A 21,279-nucleotide genomic window follows, 5' to 3' on the forward strand; every position below is an offset into this window, starting at 1 on the left:
AACCCTAAAGAAAAACAAGATTAACTTATCCACAATCTTCATCTTTTGATTCTCCAAATTCCTTTACTCTCACCCTCTCCATTGATATATCCTTGAGAGGTACATTAGTTAAATCCTTATCTCACCATACCCATATATGTGAGAAGGTATTTTGGTACTTGGGAAAGTAGTTCAAAAGGGACCAATTCATTTTGGTTCGTTGCATAGGATTATACCACCTAACCCATGTTTGGGTTGGCCCATCGCCAACCCAATTCCAATTATGTATACCAATAATTAAGCTGCACTCAAGGTAAGGGATTCCTCATTTTTATAGGAATTTATGTACTATAAGTAGGGGTGGTAAATAGGCGGGTTGGGTCATAAATGGGTTGGATCATAAATAGATTGGGTGTGTATTTACCCATTTATCCATTTATGACCCATTTATATATAAATTAATTATCCATTACCAACCTAACCCGTTTAATTAGTAACCCACCCATTTAACCCATTATAAAATTCATATTCAGCAATTCAACAAGGGACTAATTTTCTTCTTGCACTTTTCCTGGCAACCAAACAAGAAACATTAGACATAATATGCAAAGCACTAAAAAGAAAAAAACCTAACCTTTCAAACGAAAACAGTAAGAAAACCATATTAAGACACTAATTTTCTGTTTCACTTTTCTTCACAACCAAACAGAGACAAAGTACCCAATGAAGAAGAAGAAGAAGAAAAAAAAAAACAAAAAACCTAAAGAAAAACTCAATCACAATGGTTTTCTAGAAAATGGAGGAGAAAATTTTTACATTAGATAGAGGAAGAGGCGACTGGCTGTAGTTGCTGTGATGTTTTCTTGTTTGTTAGGGTTTTTTGTTTTTTGTTTGTTTTTTTAAAGTATTAAACTTTAAATTTTAAATGGGTAATTGGGTACCCAGTGGTTTAACCATCAAAACCCATTTAATTGAATTATCCATTTGGGTGTTATCCATTTAACCCAAATATTTAATTGGGTTGGGTTAAGACTTATCCAAATTAAGTGGGTTTTGGGTGGGTTCATGGGTTTGGATAAAAATTGCCACCCCTAACTATAAGTAATGGAATCTCCAATCTCCTTTAGAATGTAGACTATATCTTTCTCACCATTCCTATATTTTGAACTAATCAACTTTCGATTTGGCCTTACTCATGAATAAATTTTCTTTTTCTCTAAGTGTCCATTTATTATGACTTACTCGCTAGATTTTTTTTTTTTTTTCTCTTCGACTTATTTAGTTACAACTTTTTAAAACATCATTTTTTTTCCTAGTTATAATTTATTAAAACTTTACTAAAATGAATCTCACTTCTTAAAACAAGCTATTCTAAATGAAAATAAATTAGAGATGAGGAGGATAAAGTTTATACTCACTTCATGCCAAGAAATACAATTTACCAACGAACCGATTCTTATATCATGTGTGAGTGTGAATGACAATTTTGTGTCACTTCAAGTTATTCGGGCAATTAGATTATGATTATTATACTAACAAATAATTTTTTTTTTTTTTGAAAGTTTTAACCTGTGGCGTCTGCTTCTGATGGTAGTTCTTTTATTATCAAACCAAGACACTAATCAATTTTTGGCGTAAGCAGGGATTGAACCCCTAATCTCTTATACAACTATCAGAGACTTTACCATTTAAGCTAACTGAAACCCACTACTAACAAATAATTAGTATTATAAAGAAAATCTATTTATGATGTCTTAGTTAAAAATAGAAGATGTTATGATATATTTTTACCCTTGATTAGTAGTTTATCACTTAAAATAGTGGAGGAAACAAAAATTAATAATAAAAAAAAAATGCTATGAATTTGTGAGAAGTAGCATAAACAATATAATACCTATATTTGGATCATCCTCAAGGCAAGAGAGGATGTAAAAAGAGAATATGGAAATGGTGGTATAAAGGTAAAAAGGCCGAAATCAGAAACTTGAATCATTGTTGAGACCTCCCAGCTAATTGGTAACTTATTATTGTTAAGACCCTTGGATAGCCCACTAGCCAGGTGGATAAGGACATGGGCTAATTTTTATACCTATATGTGCCCTCTAGCCCATCCCACCAGCCTAAGGGAGGAAAGACTTTTGATACCGTGTGCCAAACCACTACGATACCTTAGTGGTTGTGTTAAGTTATGTAGTATATATATATATATATATATATATATTGTGTTAAGTTATTCGTTAGTTGGTCTTATAATACAATCCCCCAACCACGCTTATTAAACCATATTTTCAACAACTTAATGCCTTACTTTTTGCACTTAGTGGTTGTGTTAAGTTATGTAGTATATATATATATATATATATATATATATATATATATATTGTGTTAAGTTATTCGTTAGTTGGTCTTATAATACAATCCCCCAACCACGCTTATTAAACCATATTTTCAACAACTTAATGCCTTACTTTTTGCATTTGTATTATAACCCTATTCCCTATCTCTTGTGTGTGTTAAAAATATACTGTCTTTTTTCAGTTAAAAATAGAAGATATATATTGTTTTAACCTTTTATTGGTGCTTTATTACTTAAAATAGAGGAGGAAAAAAAATTAACACAAAGATGTTATGCATTTTTAAGAAGGTGCAAAAAGAGTACAAGTGTAATTAAAAATTGGCAATGGAATATGCTTGTTAAAACTTAAAAGAACAATGGAAAGGCAGGTAGCACCAATTCACCTATTTTTAAAAACATTGCTGCTTTTAGTATCTTCTTTTTGTAATTTTAAATTTCGTTTTGTTTATAGAGTTTTCAAAACTTTTCAATTAAAGTTCTAATTTTTATTTTTCAAACACATTTCTTAGTTTTCCTTTTTCCTTAACTTATTTTCTATTTTATTTTTTTTTATCGAAGATCACAGAATAAAAAAGAAATTATGAATTTGATTGAGAATGGAGAGCTAAGGTCAAGTTGAGCAAGCACAACCACATGTTGACTCCACAATCACCACATCAATAATGGTTCAATTGTGAGATCCCACCATGATCAGATGTTGTACACATTACTCCCATGTCGGGAAATATATTAAGTCCCACCAAAACCACATCGTTGGTTAGTCCGCCACTACTACTGCCACTTAAAAAGAGCTGTAATCGGGAATTGAGAAAGTTATAAAAGCTCTTCTTTAGTCTAAACCCCATGGCTGAACAGTTTGTGCCTCCTTTTAGTGGCTAACAACAATATTGGGTTTCAAGTTAATAACAACTGGATTATGCAATGTAAATAACGAAATGGATTTGTTAACTGAAACATAGGTCGATGATAATATTATATAGTTGTGTGGAAATATATTATTTTATTATTTTGTGCATGATTTTAATGTAGGTTAGCTCAACATATTTTGGAGCCCAAGGCGATAAGCCAATAACTTAATGTAGGGACACGAATCTCAAACGGCCCAACAATGACGTTGGGCTCGCGCGTGATGGATCCCTCACAATAAAATTTGTAGAGAGTGGGCTTGAAAGGCTAGCGTTGGGTCATGGGGCGTCCATATAGGCCGGACCTTAGAGAATCCTCGACTAGAAAAGGTTTTTATCTGGATATTCAGGCCCAATAACTGTATAAACCGAGGAGTTGGACTCCTCGGATCGTGTCCGAGGAGCACTAATGTTCCTTTCCGGTTACCCGTCGATGGGTTTTCCGTGGTGGAGCGCGTATTTTATCCGGGCATCCTCATTCCTGGATATTTTTCCCAGGAAGCAAGATGGGGATCTCCCACTTTGTCACCTTACGTTCTCTTTTATACTAGCCTACGTTCGTTGTCCCTCGTCCACGTGTAGGGTCAGTTTTTCCAAGACTGATATCTGTCCCGTCAATCCCATCCCAGCATTGTTGAGCATGGTTAATAAAGCCTAAGAATCCGGATCTGTTAGGTGTAGTGTCATGTCAATGAGGGGTATTAAGGACAATTCACCTCAAGATATTTTCTGATCTTTTTAGTTCGCTTTTATTCCACTTTCGTCAATGGGATTTTGGGCCTTCCGAGGACTGAGCGGTCCTCGGACGTATCTTCGGGCTACTTTGAGCTCGCTATTTTTGGGCTTGGGCCCTGGCCTCCCTTAGTTTGGGCCGGACCCATAAACTATTTGGCCCCACAATAGCCCCTCAAAACCCTGCTGTCCAACGTCCTGGTTGGAAAGGTGGGTTTTGGTAATACCGAGCCTTAACTGTGGCTCATTTAATTCGGCCCTCGATCAACGTTGGCGACTCTTCATCTCCACGAGGAATGCGCCGGTTTACAAGATCTTTCCCTCGATTTACGCGTGACGCGCTTATTCCGTTTGGTTATCCGTAGCACGCCTTCAATATCCTCCTTTTACGAGACCTCCCCAATCTAACGGTTACTGATAGCGTGGGGGAATGAAAAGGATGCACATTTATTCGCAGATTTCTTTGGGGATCAGAACAGGTTACGCACCCTCGTCTTACTCCCCTATATAAAGAGAGAAGACAAAAGACGATTCTCTCATATCTGAATCCCTCAGGCCCTTCTCCCAGTTCACTTCTCCCGTCTGGTTATTCCTTATCCAATAATACATCCTCCATAATAGTCAGCCATGAATAAATCCTTCCTTTCTCAGAAACGCCATGTCCTAACAAAACTTGATATGGCTCGGTCAGGGCAAGGATGGCGGAGACTCAAGGTTTGCCTCCCCATTCTTTTAGCCAAAATCCGAAGCAGGGACTCGTCACACCCCACTTCCGGTGTGACTGAGTCGAAAACCTCCCTTGTCATCTCCATCCGCTCTCTCATGAGCATACCTAATATGGCTCCCCTTCTCCCTCTTTTGCTCCTTTTACTTTCTTTTCATTGCTTCCCTCTTCTTCTCCTCCTTCCTGCTCATGTCCTCCATCTTCTTTTTCCCTTGCTTTCTTCAGCGACAAGAGTTTGCTGAAGTGCTTCCATGTGTTCCAATTCTTCTTCCTTGTCCTTCTTCTCTGTAAAAGGTTCTTATCCTGATACGAGCAGTACTGAGGCAAAGATTTTAGAGAGACTTTGAAGGCGATTTCAGAAGACATTTGACTGTTTACTTGTCTGTATCGCGGATGTTATTACTGCTTCGGCAGTTCATTTTTTGTATAGGCTTGTTTAAGCCCTTCCTTGTACGTTGTAATAATTTTTATATTAATAAAAGTTATTGTTATTCTATTTCGTATGTTCTGTTTATTTGTTTCAATAAATTTGCAAGTTCTGCTCGGCACAGTAGTATAGCATTTGAACCAATGACAAATAAGGCCAAAATACTCGCTAATAAAAAGACGCCATAATAACTTTAACAAAATTATCACTCGACATAACAATCCGACCAGTGTGGAACGAGACTTACCTCAAAATTAATCGCGATGGGGATTAAGTGCTTGATAGGGTGCAAGAAGTAATTATCCGAGGACATGTCACCCTTTCAATGAACGATTTCCTTTAGGCTAACGACCATCAGTTCATTTCACCATCTTTTTAACACACAGGCGTTAACCTTTTCCAATATTTAAGCCGAGAAACTTCCCCACCCGGGTAGTTGATTTCCCAAGGATCCTGAGTCCGAGGACTTCGCACAACCTGGGTTTTGTTTAGGAATTATACTTCTTCTTTTAGGTGCTGGGTTTCCCCACTGGCTTGGGTCCGAGGACCATGCAAGTCCTAGGTTCTGTCCAAGACTTGTAAGATATCTTTTTTGTACTTGGTTTCCCCATAGGCTTGGGTCCGAGGACCATGCAAGTCCTAGGTTCTGTCCAAGACTTGTAAGATATCTTTTTTTGTACTTGGTTTCCCCATAGGCTTGGGTCCGAGGATCATGCAAGTCCTAGGTTCTACCCCAGACTCCTTTGAGTTCAAATTCTCCCTTTCTTCAGGTATATCACGAGGCGCCGAGCAGGAGGTTGCCCTTGGCAGCGGCCACTCCTCGGCGTGGGCCATAGTCCCTGGGCCCTTATGCGGAACGGGCCTGGGCCACGAACTCATTTAGCCCAGGAATTAAGAGATATTTCTGCAACCTCTGGCCACGCGGTACTCTCTGACGTCATCCTGATCGAGGTGCGCCTTTACGAGGCTTCTTTAATCTTGGGGTTGCAGTTGACGTTGGAAGCTGAGCCTGAACCCTTTTGTCTGTAGCGTTCCTTGGGACGCCGCGTGAGTTGACTGCTATCACCTTGTCTTTTCAAATAAATGGGAAGGAGAAGAAGTTGCTTTATATATGCGCACAAATCCTTCAGTTTTCTCCCACATCACAACTTCCACATTCGGAGCTCTCCACCCTTAGCATAACATGTTTAAGGCAAGGGTTGGGAAGAAAGAACTCTCTCCGCCGCTGATACGTCGTGCCTTCATGAGACTCAGCATAGTACGGTATGGGCACAGGAAGCATAGGTTCAGGAGAGTACTCCATTTCGCCTTGGGGGGTAAGGGGTCTCTCCCTCTTTCAGTCAAAATCCGAAGCAGGTTCTGTTCATGCCAGAATTTTGGTATGTCAGAAGAAAGGTTTTCCGCCATCAGCGCCTCTGCTTTGCGGCAGGCGTATATTTAGAGAAAGCCCCACGATCTCCAACTCCCTGCACCTTTCCTTCAACGGTGTCAGGTTCAAGTTGGGTCTCTTTTGCTGTTTGAGTTGTGGGCATGAGAAAGCATTGAGGAAGGACAAGGTCTTGGAGCTGTAGCCAACTTCTCCTCTGACCCACCTCCTCAGCTTCATTTTTTCTCTCTTGTATTTTCCTTTCTTTTCGGCTATGTAATGGGCTTTGACACAAACTGATCCCAGCTTTTCATTGTATACTGTACTATTTCTTTGTTTTAGTGATAATGGAAATTTCTTTAATTGTTTCGGATACTGTTCCTTTGACTACACTACTTTGTGAGTGAGTGTGCCCCATGCGTGCGTTTCTTTCAGAATAGTTAGAGCACAATAGCTTGAAACATAATCTAACTAATTCCAGTTTATCAATACTACCAGGCATTATATCGATAATTCATAATAAATCAAACTTAGGAAACTAACCAGGATAACAGTTGAATATTCTGTGATAAGCGCGCGAACACCGTCTAAGGCTGATAATCTCTAAATAATCCATCCGAGCAATCGACTGGGAAGTAGGGAACTCCGATGGTGCTTTTGTGTACTTGGTTTCCCCATAGGCTAGGGTCCGAGGACCATGCAAGGCCTTGGTTCTGTCCAATACTTTTAAGATGTCTTCTTTGTACTTGGTTTCCCCATAGGCTTGGGTCCGAGGACCATGCAAGGCCTTGGTTCTGTCCATTACTTTTAAGATCTCTTTTTTGTACTTGGTTTCCCCACAGGCTTGGGTCCGAGGACCATGCAAGGCCTTGGTTCTGTCCATTACTTGTAAGATCTCTTTTTTGTACTTGGTTTCCCCATAGGCTTGGGTCCGAGGACCATGCAAGGCCTTGGTTCTGTCCATTACTTGTAAGATCTCTTTTTTGTACTTGGTTTCCCCATAGGCTTGGGTCCGAGGACCATGCAAGGCCTTGGTTCTGTCCATTACTTGTAAGATCTCTTTTTTGTACTTGGTTTCCCCATAGGCTTGGGTCCGAGGACCATGCAAGGCCTTGGTTCTGTCCATTACTTTTAAGATCTCTTTTTTGTACTTGGTTTCCCCATAGGCTTGGGTCCGAGGACCATGCAAGGCCTTGGTTCTGTCCATTACTTGTAAGATCTCTTTTTTGTACTTGGTTTCCCCATAGGCTTGGGTTCGAGGACCATGCAAGGCCTTGGTTCTGTCCATTACTTGTAAGATCTCTTTTTTGTACTTGGTTTCCCCATAGGCTTGGGTCCGAGGACCATGCAAGGCCTTGGTTCTGTCCATCACTTGTAAGATCTCTTTTTTGTACTTGGTTTCCCCATAGGCTTGGGTCCGAGGACCATGCAAGGCCTTGGTTCTGTCCATTACTTGTAAGATCTCTTTTTTGTACTTGATTTCCCTATAGGCTTGGGTCCGAGGACCATGCAAGGCCTTGGTTCTGTCCATTACTTGTAAGATCTCCTTTTTGTACTTGGTTTCCCCATAGGCTTGGGTCCGAGGACCATGCAAGGCCTTGGTTCTGTCAATTACTTGTAAGATCTCTTTTTTGTACTTGGTTTCCCCATAGGCTTGGGTCCGAGGACCATGCAAGGCCTTGGTTCTGTCCATTACTTTTAAGATCTCTTTTTTGTACTTGGTTTCCCCATAGGCTTGGGTCCGAGGACCATGCAAGGCCTTGGTTCTGTCCATTACTTGTAAGATCTCTTTTTTGTACTTGGTTTCCCCATAGGCTTGGGTCCGAGGACCATGCAAGGCCTTGGTTCTGTCCATTACTTTTAAGATCTCTTTTTTGTACTTGGTTTCCCCATAGGCTTGGGTCTGAGGACCATGCAAGGCCTTGGTTCTGTCCATTACTTGTAAGATCTCTTTTTTGTACTTGGTTTCCCCATAGGCTTGGGTCCGAGGACCATGCAAGGCCTTGGTTCTGTCCATTACTTGTAAGATCTCTTTTTTGTACTTGGTTTCCCCATAGGCTTGGGTCCGAGGACCATGCAAGGCCTTGGTTCTGTCCATTACTTGTAAGATCTCTTTTTTGTACTTGGTTTCCCCATAGACTTGGGTCCGAGGACCATGCAAGGCCTTGGTTCTGTCCATTACTTGTAAGATCTCTTTTTTGTACTTGGTTTCCCCATAGGCTTGGGTCCGAGGATCATGCAAGGCCTTGGTTCTGTCCATTACTTTTAAGATCTCTTTTTTGTACTTGGTTTCCCCATAGGCTTGGGTCCGAGGACCATACAAGGCCTTGGTTCTGTCCATTACTTGTAAGATCTCTTTTTTGTACTTGGTTTCCCCATAGGCTTGGGTCCGAGGACCATGCAAGGCCTTGGTTCTGTCCATTACTTTTAAGATCTTTTTTTTGTACTTGGTTTCCCCATAGGCTTGGGTCCGAGGACCATGCAAGGCCTTGGTTCTGTCCATCACTTGTAAGATCTCTTTTTTGTACTTGGTTTCCCCATAGGCTTGGGTCCGAGGACCATGCAAGGCCTTGGTTCTGTCCATTACTTGTAAGATCTCTTTTTTGTACTTGATTTCCCTATAGGCTTGGGTCCGAGGACCATGCAAGGCCTTGGTTCTGTCCATTACTTGTAAGATCTCTTTTTTGTACTTGGTTTCCCCATAGGCTTGGGTCCGAGGACCATGCAAGGCCTTGGTTCTGTCAATTACTTGTAAGATCTCTTTTTTGTACTTGGTTTCCCCATAGGCTTGGGTCCGAGGACCATGCAAGGCCTTGGTTCTGTCCATTACTTTTAAGATCTCTTTTTTGTACTTGGTTTCCCCATAGGCTTGGGTCCGAGGACCATGCAAGGCCTTGGTTTTGTCCATTACTTGTAAGATCTCTTTTTTGTACTTGGTTTCCCCATAGGCTTGGGTCCGAGGACCATGCAAGGCCTTGGTTCTGTCCATTACTTGTAAGATCTCTTTTTTGTACTTGGTTTCCCCATAGGCTTGGGTCCGAGGACCATGCAAGGCCTTGGTTCTGTCCATTACTTTTAAGATCTTTTTTTTGTACTTGGTTTCCCCATAGGCTTGGGTCCGAGGAACATGCAAGGCCTTGGTTCTGTCCATCACTTGTAAGATCTCTTTTTTGTACTTGGTTTCCCCATAGGCTTGGGTCCGAGGACCATGCAAGGCCTTGGTTCTGTCCATTACTTGTAAGATCTCTTTTTTGTACTTGATTTCCCTATAGGCTTGGGTCCGAGGACCATGCAAGGCCTTGGTTCTGTCCATTACTTTTAAGATCTCTTTTTTGTACTTGGTTTCCCCATAGGCTTGGGTCTGAGGACCATGCAAGGCCTTGGTTCTGTCCATTACTTGTAAGATCTCTTTTTTGTACTTGGTTTCCCCATAGGCTTGGGTCCGAGGACCATGCAAGGCCTTGGTTCTGTCCATTACTTTTAAGATCTCTTTTTTGTACTTGGTTTCCCCATAGGCTTGGGTCCGAGGACCATGCAAGGCCTTGGTTCTGTCCATCACTTGTAAGATCTCTTTTTTGTACTTGGTTTCCCCATAGGCTTGGGTCCGAGGACCATGCAAGGCCTTGGTTCTGTCCATTACTTGTAAGATCTCTTTTTTGTACTTGGTTTCCCCATAGGCTTGGGTCCGAGGACCATGCAAGGCCTTGGTTCTGTCCATTACTTGTAAGATCTCTTTTTTGTACTTGGTTTCCCCATAGGCTTGGGTCCGAGGACCATGCAAGGCCTTGGTTCTGTCCATTACTTGTAAGATCTCTTTTTTGTACTTGGTTTCCCCATAGACTTGGGTCCGAGGACCATGCAAGGCCTTGGTTCTGTCCATTACTTGTAAGATCTCTTTTTTGTACTTGGTTTCCCCATAGGCTTGGGTCCGAGGACCATGCAAGGCCTTGGTTCTGTCCATTACTTTTAAGATCTCTTTTTTGTACTTGGTTTCCCCATAGGCTTGGGTCCGAGGACCATACAAGGCCTTGGTTCTGTCCATTACTTGTAAGATCTCTTTTTTGTACTTGGTTTCCCCATAGGCTTGGGTCCGAGGACCATGCAAGGCCTTGGTTCTGTCCATTACTTTTAAGATTTCTTTTAAGTAGTCTTTTCTCTATACTGATTTATTTTTCGAAGGTCAGCCCCTAGGCCAGGGAGGGAGGAGTTGGCTCGAGGCCGCAAGCCCCTAGAGCTGTTCGCTCCGTTGGCAGTGCAAGGCGTAGCCCCTAGCAGAGGCTTATGGCGGAGCAACAATTGTACGTCGCCGGAGATGGGAAAAACTCGTGAACCTCTGCTTGCTAGAGAGCTGACTTATGCGCCACTCGCGCCAACGCATAAGCCTTCCCACAGACGGCGCCAATTGTAGGGACACGAATCTCAAACGGCCCAACAATGACGTTGGGCTCGCGCGTGATGGATCCCTCACAATAAAATTTGTAGAGAGTGGGCTTGAAAGGCTAGTGTTGGGTCATGGGGCGTCCATATAGGCCGGACCTTAGAGAATCCTCGACTAGAAAAGGTTTTTATCTGGATATTCAGGCCCAATAACTGTATAAACCGAGGAGTTGGACTCCTCGGATCGTGTCCGAGGAGCACTAATGTTCCTTTCCGGTTACCTGTCGATGGGTTTTCCGTGGTGGAGCGCATATTTTATCCGGGCATCCTCATTCTTGGATATTTTTCCCAGGAAGCAAGATGGGGATCTCCCACTTTGTCACCTTACGTTCTCTTTTATACTAGCCTACGTTCGTTGTCCCTCGTCCACGTGTAGGGTCAGTTTTTCCAAGACTGATATCTGTCCCGTCAATCCCATCCCAGCATTGTTGAGCATGGTTAATAAAGCCTAAGAATCCGGATCTGTTAGGTGTAGTGTCATGTCAATGAGGGGTATTAAGGACAATTCACCTCAAGATATTTTCTGATCTTTTTAGTTCGCTTTTATTCCACTTTCGTCAATGGGATTTTGGGCCTTCCGAGGACTGAGCGGTCCTCGGACGTATCTTCGGGCTACTTTGAGCTCGCTATTTTTGGGCTTGGGCCCTGGCCTCCCTTAGTTTGGGCCGGACCCATAAACTATTTGGCCCCACACTTAAAATAAGAAATTTTTTTTTAAAATATTAATCAAATTATTAATCAAGTTTTTGTATTCTAGTTCCACTAGTTCTTCTCTAAAAAAAATTCCACTAATAATTTTTTTCCCAAGTCAAAATTTGACAAATTCACTTAATCTTTCTTTAACACAATAAGATTTTATAAATTTTAATTTTAAAAATTTTCTTTCTATAGACACAAGTGTAATAAGTATTATTAGTAATACTTTTTTTTTTTTTTTTTTTTTAACTTTTAGCTTTGCAAATAAATTTAAGCTATCAATATCAAAATAAATATCTTATTTAGGAAAACATTTGAGATTAAGAAAATATTTTTTCAAACTATCATTATGTAGATTTTAATTTTTAGAATTAAACAAATATAAAAGGAGAACAATGAAACATGATACAATGATACACTAATTGATGACAGAGAGAACTCTTTTTTTTTTTTAAATCACAGATGACAGAGAGAACTTAAGTGGTCTCGGAGCAGTGTTCTCACAAAATAGGTGGGCCCCACACTAAAGCCCACCACATAGCACTTCTCTTAAAATAATAACTAATTAGCTCTGTACTATCCTTATTAACATAAATGTTTCCTCACAAATAAAGAAATTTGGCGTAACACTGTTTGAATATGGCTTTTTAAGATAACTGGTTGCTTATTTCCTTTCGTTTGAAACCATATTTTTAATGAAATGTTTAGCCGTCAACAAAATGCGTTAATGACGGCGATAATTCGTGGTAAAAGGTGTATATCTAAAGCAAAAGACTTAGTCCCCTACTCTGGGTCAACTATATTGACTAGAAGAAGCTACCGACCCAACAATATTTTATATTAGTGGACTTACTTATGATTATCAAAGCAAGCAATAATCTAATCTTACAAGTATTTATTTTTTATTTTTTTTCAAATCAATATTGATTGAGTTTGCCCTCAGAAAACTTCAAGCCAAACGGCAGAGAGGACTGAGGAACCCCATCTTACGTTGTTTTTTTTTATAAAAAATAATAAGAAGAAGAAGCTTCTAGTGTTGGTGGTATTGACCTTGTCCTTCCCACACTTTTTCATCCTTCTTTTAATTTTATTTTTTATCTTCATGCATGCTCACGATATTCTTCTCTCAACTAAACAAATCATGGTAGGACAGTGTTGAAGTTGCTATCTAGTGAATTAAGAAAATCAATTAAAATTTTAATTAATTATTAAAACAATTAGTGTCAAAATAATCAAGTTAAAATATCAATCATGTACATGACACAATATTTATGTGAAAAATCCTTCATCTTTTAAGGGGAAAACTACCAGATAAACTCCAAATAAATCTACTATTGTAAAATCTATAATAATAATTTTCTCAAGACTAAATTTATCTCACCTATGTGTGCCTCATGGTTAAATCCTTTTTTTTTATTCTCACATACACTCACTAGGTTTGCTATGGTTTCTTTTTCTTTTCACTATGCTCACACTAGGGCGACACATTTTTCATTTTCTTTTTCCTTTTTCTCTCTCTCCCCGGCAATACTCTTGACTGCTCTTCTTCTTCTTCTTCTTCTTTTTTTTTTTTTCACTCCTTGGCTGTCTCTTTCATTGTGCTACCTTCCGAAGAAATATATATATATATATATATATATTTATATATTTATCTTCCTATTAGTTTAATGCTCAATTCTACGATATTGCTTCTCTATTTTTAGGGAAGAACACTTGAACCAAAGGTCGAAAACCATCAAATTTTTTTGTAACACTCTTTTTTTCTTTTTCTTTTTTTGTAGCACTCTTTCTTTAAAAGACTCAATTCTTATTTTCTCTTTACATTATTTATTTAATAAGTAATAAGCTTTCCTTTCATACCAAAGAAACCCCACAAAATAACCAAATTGATTCTTCATTATTAAATAATAATTAAAAAAAAAACTCAATCAACTATTCAAATCATAATAAGAATTTGAGGTAATTTAGATAGGCATATATATATATATATAAAGATTAAGGAATGTTAGTGCACCTGCTCTCTTGCCCTATTTCAGTTTGGTGTTAATTATCTATCAATTTACGCCGCTAGATCCAGATGGTAATGACGCACATCACGCACGTCATCTTGCGCAATTTTTTATTTATTTTTTCTCCAATTTTAATTTAACTTGAGACTTGAGACTTGAGACTTGAAGAGTGAGACAAATAAGAAGCCTTGGCAATTTATGGGATTATTTTAACTTAATTTTATTCTATTCGTCGATGTTGGGTTTTACCGTACTAGCTTGTAAGCCACTTGTTTACATCTTCAAGCCCAATCATATATTCATATCCTATCCCTACAGCTTTTTATCCTTTTTAATATCTTCATGATTACTACTCACTAGCATGGTTCTCAAGTCCAAACTGTTGAACCGTAAAAGAAAAAGGTTCAAAATTTTTGATGTCTGACCAAGGTTGAATCAAAGTTGAATCATAATTACGTTATAATTAATTTAATAATTATTTAATATATAAATATATTAAATTAGCACAAATATAAAATTAACTAAAATAGTCAAATTAAATATAGAAATTTATCTTTCAAATGTATTTTTCACGTCTTAAGCAAACATAAATATAGTATTTCTTCAAATATATTTATAATATACATTATTTATATGTTCATAAATTTAATTATTTGGTAAAAGGCCATATCAGTTTGTTTGTTTGTTTTTGTTTTTTTTTTTTTTAAGCATCAACACAAATGCAAATTGTAAATTCATATCTAAGCCAATATGTCTTAGCCTAATTTCAGGCCAATAACATATTTATATAATATAAGACTAGTTTTTATAAAATAAATAAAAAAATCCATAAAATATACTTTATTAATATAGTAGTAGTGAATTAGAAACGTTGGATTCAGAGTAAAAAATGTAGAATTTTAAACATTCATAATAAAAATTAAAAATTGTTGCCTGGTGGTAGTGGTGATAAAACCTATGAATAAAAAAGGTTAAACACTTACCAACCTGTATTTCACGTCTCCCAAGAGTCCCTACCTGACTTTTCCTTCTGTCACACGTTCTTTCAACTTTACAACCCACGCATTATATCAATTTACCTCCACAGATTCTTATTCTTATCGTCCTTTTTCTTATTCTTATCTTCCTCTTATCTTCCTTTTTCTTATTCAGAGTTTCAAATTTTCAGATTTAGCCTCCTCCTTATCTCAATTCGAACTTCCAGGTTCTCAACCTTGTTTTGCAGCATCAAAGAATCTCTATTTTTAGTGACGGCGGTAACATGGCTCTTTTTTTTTCTTTTTTTTTGTTCTTTCTCTCGAATTTTTTAATTCAAAACATTTACTGGCCGATATCAATTTTCTGGTCAAAAGAAGGAATTGTGTGAACCTCAAAAACCGGCCATGGTTCTCTGTTTTGGACGGTTCCATGCTTTTTTCTCGTATAGAGGTTCTCAAGATTAAAAGAACCAGTCAGGGCTGGCTGAAGCTATAGGCGAGCTAGGCAACCGCCTAAGGTCCCAACTTCTAATAGGGCCCCCAAATAGTAATATAATATATTATATAATATTAATTTCTCATTTTTTTTTTAAATGGCCCCGTTTCTCACTCTGAACCTAACATGAAGGCAAAAAAAAAAAAAAAAAAAGAAGGAGCCCGTGAAGATTGAATGCTAATCCCAACTCCCATTTAAAAAAAAAAAAAAAAAAAAAACCCTGTGAACTGACGTGAAGGCTAATCCCAATAGCCGTTTCTCACAATGAACTGACAATCCCAATTCCCATCATCTGAAAAAAATAAAAATAAATAAAAAAAAGTGCCGTTTCTCACACTGAAGTGACACTATTCCCATCCCCAAATCTTTTGCTTGCAGAAAAAAAGATTGCAAAAGGCAGAAATCTTTAGCTTATAGGCAAATCCGCAGAAAGAAGAAACAGATAAGAAAAGGCAGAAAAAAGAAAGAAGAAAAAAAAAACTCTCACTCTCTGACTCTCTCTCCATCTTGATTCTAAAAAAAAAACACTGTTTTTAGTTAACTTACTCATCAATCGGTGTTAGCAATAGACTTGGTGTGTTCACAGAGCTTCATTTCAGGTTCTTTTCTGCTTTCTCTTCCTTTGCCTCTTTCGTCTTCTTCAGCTGCTGGGTGTTTGAGTTTTTTTTTTTTTTTTTTTTGAAGAGGAGCTGCTGGGTTTTACTCTTTCTTTTTGGCTTTAGATCTTCTTTAGCTGATGGGTGTCTGAGTTTTTTTTTTTTTTTTGAAGAGGAGCGGCTGGGTTTTTGCTCTTTCTTTTTGGCTTTAGATCTTCTTCAGCTGATGGGTGTCTTGAGTTTTTTTTTGGAAGAGAAGCTGCTGGGTTTTTGCTCTTTCTTTTTGGCTACAGATTTCTCTAGAAGCCTATCTCTCTATGGAAGGGTCAGAGCCCTTAAAGATGTGAAGTATTGTTTTGCTTTCTTTTTTTTTGGTCAAACGGATACATTAAAAGAAAGACTAAGGCAGAGGGATAGAAAGCTTTTGGCTTTACACGTTTTGTTTTATTCTTCTTTTTGGCTTATTTTGATTTTGCTTTTGCTTTTGGTTTTGACTTTACACGTTTTGTTCTATTCTTCTTTTTGGCTTTACACCTTTTTTTTTTTTTTTTTTTTTTTTTTTTTTTAAGAAATCAGATTTAGTGGAATGGAACCATGAGGGATAGTGGGCTCTAGGATAGTAGGATGGTCTTAGTTTTAGCGTGGATCAGGTTGGGTCTTACACATTTTGCTAGTGGGTTGGGCTTAGTAGATTCAATCTTTTGCAAAAAAAAAAGTTTAATGCTACACAAAAAAAAAGAGTATTGATAAGTGATAACAAAATTATAAATTTAGAATAATTTACTTTGTATTAAAATTAATTTTAATCTTTTTTTTTTTTTATGCAGGTTTAAATTGTAAAGTGATCATATTAAGTAGAGCTACAATTGTGCTTTTGATAAATCAGGTTCTATTGTTTTATACATTAAATTTATATTATTCTAGTTAAATTGTTTTTTTTTTTATTATAGATTGTGTTTCATTTATTCATATTATAGATTGTGTTTGATTTAATTAGTAATTTTGCCTCTCAAAAAGCAAGAAAAATAAATTTTAATTGAAAAAAATATATGAATTTATAATTAAATTAAATAAAAGGCCCCATTTAAAGTATTCGCCTAGGGCCCCCAAATTCATTGAGCCGGCCCTGAGAACCACAATTGGGAGAGGTTCACGGTTAACCTGGGGACCGAGTTTGAAAACCATGCTTACTAATTTCTTCTCTCGCTTGACTCCATTTCAACTTTCTAGTTTAATTATTTTACTCTAACTGATAACAAAGTTCAACTAACACTTCCTAATATTTCTAACGGAGACTTTCACGATTTACACCCCTACTCTTTTAACTAATTATCAAATTTTGAAAAACAAAATCTAGTATGTCATGCAAGAGAGCTTACACTTAAAACCAAGCTTAGTGAAATGACTAAAGTGACCACACAAATAAACTCTTTAGGTCAACTATGGTTGGAACAATGAGTAATTCTTGCTTCTTGGTGTTTTTTTCTCTCATATTTATGATAAACTACAGAAATTAAATATTTATGATAGGTCTACCATAAATATGAGAGGAGTAGAGACACTTCAGAATTGCTATAAGTTTCCTATTACTTTACACATCCTTGGTGCAATAGTTACTCTACAAGTATAAGTACTTGTAAGGTATGGGAGGAAAAGGGCTGAGATTCAAGTTTTCAAGAGGAAGTTTCACATACGTATATACTTAAATTAGATTACAGTAGGATTTTTATCTTCTATATATATATAAAAAAAAAAAAATTCCTATTATAACCCTATATGCAAAACTTCTAATATTTTAATTTAGAGTAATGTCATTACAACCAGTCAACCACAGATTATTTAATAATATTTTTATAAATTGTTAATGTGGTTAATTTTTACTAGTTATTATTTAAACCAATTATTAACATTACTTTTTCACTTATTAATAATCATTTATCATATTAACAGTTTACTAAAAATATCGTAAAATAGTTTATATTCTAGCAGTTTCCATTTATTCTAGAATGAAACTACTCTCCTGCATGAGGCTGGGTATCAACTACCTCCGTTTTAGCGTGCTAGATACCACCTAATTGATGGCAATTTTTTTTACGTAGCAAGTTTATAGCCTTTCTTTTCTTGTCGTTTTCTAATTTTTGAAAATACTGTTTACCCCCTGCAAGATACTGGGCTTAGGAACGTTGACTAAAACGCCTATTTATATTATTGCAATATCTGAAGTCTAACTCCACTCCAAAGCTCCTGTGTACGACCAAAGTTTCAATCATGGTCCTCACGATCAAGCATTTCCTATCTCCACAGCTTTTCATCCTCTTTTATCTCTTTATGATCACCAATTTCTTCACTCTGCTAACCCCATTTACATTTACAAGTGCGCTATCCTTCAACTTCACTAGTTTTAGTAATGACAACACTGACATAACATATGAGAGTACTGTCCACTCTGAAAACCAAGCCATCCAACTCACAGGCAGCGACCTCACAGAACCGTTGCAAGGTCGAGCCACATATTCCAAACCCTTGCAATTGCGGGACAATGCCACCGGAAAGCTTACGGATTTCACTACCCATTTTACCTTTTCCATTAGTTCACCGAATCAAACTGTATATGGAGACGGGATGACCTTCTTCATCGTACCCAACGGTTCAAAGATTCCCACGGATGCAAAAGGTGGGGCCTTGGGCCTTACTAGCCTTGATCAGGTTTTAGACACAAGCAATAATCGTTTTGTTGCAGTGGAGTTCGATATCTTTACGAACGAATGGGATCCACCTGGGGAACATGTAGGTATTGATATCAACTCTTTGAAATCTAAAGCTAATGTGTCATGGTCTAGTAATATTGCTATGAGGGAAGGAAAAATAAATGAAGCTTGGATTAGTTACAACTCCAGTTCAAATGATTTGTGTGTTGCTTTCACTGGTTTTGGAGACAGTATTACTGTAAGGCAATCTCTTTCTATAAATGTTAATTTGATAGATTTCCTGCCTGATTGGGCTACTTTTGGATTCTCAGCCGCAACAGGAACTAATTATGCTGTACATACTATTTATTCTTGGGATTTTAGTTCAACTTTGGAAATAGTAGGTTTAAGCCCCAATTCAGCCTCTGGCCAGGGGAAAGACAACAAGTTGGGGTTTGTTTTTGTTGTGGTGTTTAGTACTGTTGTTGGATTTTTTGTTGTTGTATTGATTCTGTTTGTCTTGTGGAAGAGGTATAAGAGTGATAATGATGTTCATGCTTCTGATAATCATGTTGTTGAAGAATTCCCAAGGGGAAGAGCACCTCGAGAGTTCTCATATGATGAATTGGCACGTGCGACAAATAATTTCAATGATGAACAGATATTGGGTCGAGGAGGATTCGGCGCGGTATATAGAGGATCTTTGATGGACTCAAACTCGTCTGTTGCTGTTAAGAAGATATCGGAGGAGTCTAGGCAGGGAGTGAATGAGTATGCATCAGAAATAAATGTCATTAGCCGACTAAGACATAGGAATTTGGTGGAACTCATTGGTTGGTGCCACGAAAGAAGTAGAGAGCTCTTACTTGTTTATGAGTTCATGCCCAATGGAAGTTTGGATTCACATCTTTATGGAGAAGGAAACTTATTGACATGGAGAAGAAGGTACACAATTATACAAAATTTGGCTGAGGCCTTGCTTTACTTGCATGAAGGATGGGAACATTGCGTGTTGCACAGGAATATCAAATCGAGCAATATTATGCTTGATGCAAACTTCAATGCTAAACTTGGGGATTTTGGGTTGGCTAGGCTTGTGGACCATGACAAAGGGTCACGAACTACTAGATCGGCTGGCACCTTGGGCTATATGGATCCAAACTATATGGCAACAGGTAAGGCTAGTAAGAAATCAGATGTCTATAGTTTTGGAATTGTTGCATTAGAGATCGCTACTGGAAAAAGTCCAACCGACCAAAGTATCACACAAGGCTTGTTGAAGTTGGTTCGAGAGCTCTATGAGAGAAGAAAGGTTCTTGAAGCAGCTGACCAAAGGTTGGGTGAAAGTTTTGATAAGCAAGAAATGAAGTGCTTGTTAATTGTAGGGCTCTGGTGTTCTCACCCCAATCGTAAACGTAGGCCACCTTCGATAAGGCGAGTAAATCAAGTTCTTGAATGTGGCGGTCCATTGCCTGATCTTCACCCATTAGAAATACCCAGTTCAACAGAGAACGAAACTACATCTGTAATGTTGTCCGATGGTGCTACTAGTTCGATGGGATAGCAGAACCAAAAGTTAAGCTATAGCTACAACACAAATTCCTCATGGTTTAAACCATTGTGTGTTGCTTCTTCATCGCATTGCTTTAGTTATAATTTAAACTTGTTTTGTTTTGTTTTCGCTTCTTGTTTATTTATTTTTTCTTTTTTACGAACTAAATGTGAGGAATTTATTGAAGTTATGTAATGAATATAATTGATTGAAAGGTTGTATGGTGTAATATATATATATATATATATATATATATATAATTGTGTAACATGAGTGAAGCAAATAAAAATGTACAAGTATTATTATCTTTCTCTTCCTCTCCCTTTTCGCTTTTAATTTTTTAAGCGTTTTCTTCTATTAAAAAAAATGTGAGTTTTTGAAAGTGTACATTTTCCATCATTTAAGCATAAGTTGACTAGAGTTATATTTAGTAAGTTGGGCTTTCTTATTGGTCGATAGGGCACCCATTTTGTATATATTTTTTTATCATCTTTTTATTTTCATATTGGATTTCTAGACCTTTATAGAATACATATCTGAAGTCTGAACCAACTAACAGTCATGAACTATGATGGATTGGACACTGTAACTTAGCATTTGAAAGATAGATAAATATCAGCCAAGAGTCTTATATTTTAATTAATTGGCACCTTTTAGCGTTTTTAAAATATTCACGATTTAAATTCTCCTAGTGTTTAATAAGGTTTGCTTTCATGTAAAATGCACGTTACATAGGAATGGGTTACAAAAACGATGTAACCCTTCATTTGTGTAACTATGAAGTAATTTGTGTAACTAATTGCAATAAACTCTCTTATCCATCAGACATGCAATTTGGGTTCTCTCTAGCAAGGTTCATAGGGCATGGATGTTGTGTGTCTAGCTCTAGTAGCAAACACCATCATAAGAAACAAATATGTTAGCAAACACCATCATAAGAAACAAATATGTGGGTCACGATAACATGGGATTACAACATGATGAAAAAGCGGCATATAAGATTCTAGAGGTATCATTACAATAGTTTTTGTCGCCTGCAATGCTCAACCCATGGTTACAAGTTCCAACTATTCCATACACGTTTCACTTTTTAAGTGTAAGGTTGAATTTAATCAACCATGTGTTGGCTTTATTCCATGACAAATTTGCTTGTAATACAGCACTTAGAAACACTGTATTTAGGTGGGAATCATGTAAGGGTAGTGTATGAGAGAGTGTGAAGAAATGCTCAAGACTGTGCAGTGAAGCGGAGACTCGCGGCTAAGACTCGCGGCTTGCAAGCCGCCAAAAGTTGCACACGTGCAAAGCGTGTAGGGGAGCTGAGCAGTCATGCCAGTTGA

General features: G+C 37.7%; 1 protein-coding gene across 1 annotated transcript; it reads left to right on the forward strand.

The window, feature by feature from the left end:
• The first annotated feature begins 17,947 nt into the window (after positions 1 to 17,947).
• On the forward strand, positions 17,948 to 20,061 carry LOC126705943 (L-type lectin-domain containing receptor kinase IX.1-like). The gene has a single exon (XM_050405180.1). It carries the CDS (start codon positions 17,969 to 17,971, stop codon positions 19,949 to 19,951), a length of 1,983 nt encoding a protein of 660 aa, XP_050261137.1. The 5' UTR covers positions 17,948 to 17,968; the 3' UTR covers positions 19,952 to 20,061.
• Positions 20,062 to 21,279: the final 1,218 nt, after the last annotated feature.

This window comes from Quercus robur, chromosome 11, assembly GCF_932294415.1.
Source record: "Quercus robur chromosome 11, dhQueRobu3.1, whole genome shotgun sequence".
In the NCBI taxonomy this organism is placed as follows: domain Eukaryota; kingdom Viridiplantae; phylum Streptophyta; class Magnoliopsida; order Fagales; family Fagaceae; genus Quercus; species Quercus robur.

Bases quoted from the DNA above. Each gene is read 5' to 3' on its own strand.
- LOC126705943 (XM_050405180.1), top strand. From the start codon at position 17,969: ATGGTCCTCACGATCAAGCATTTCCTATCTCCACAGCTTTTCATCCTC.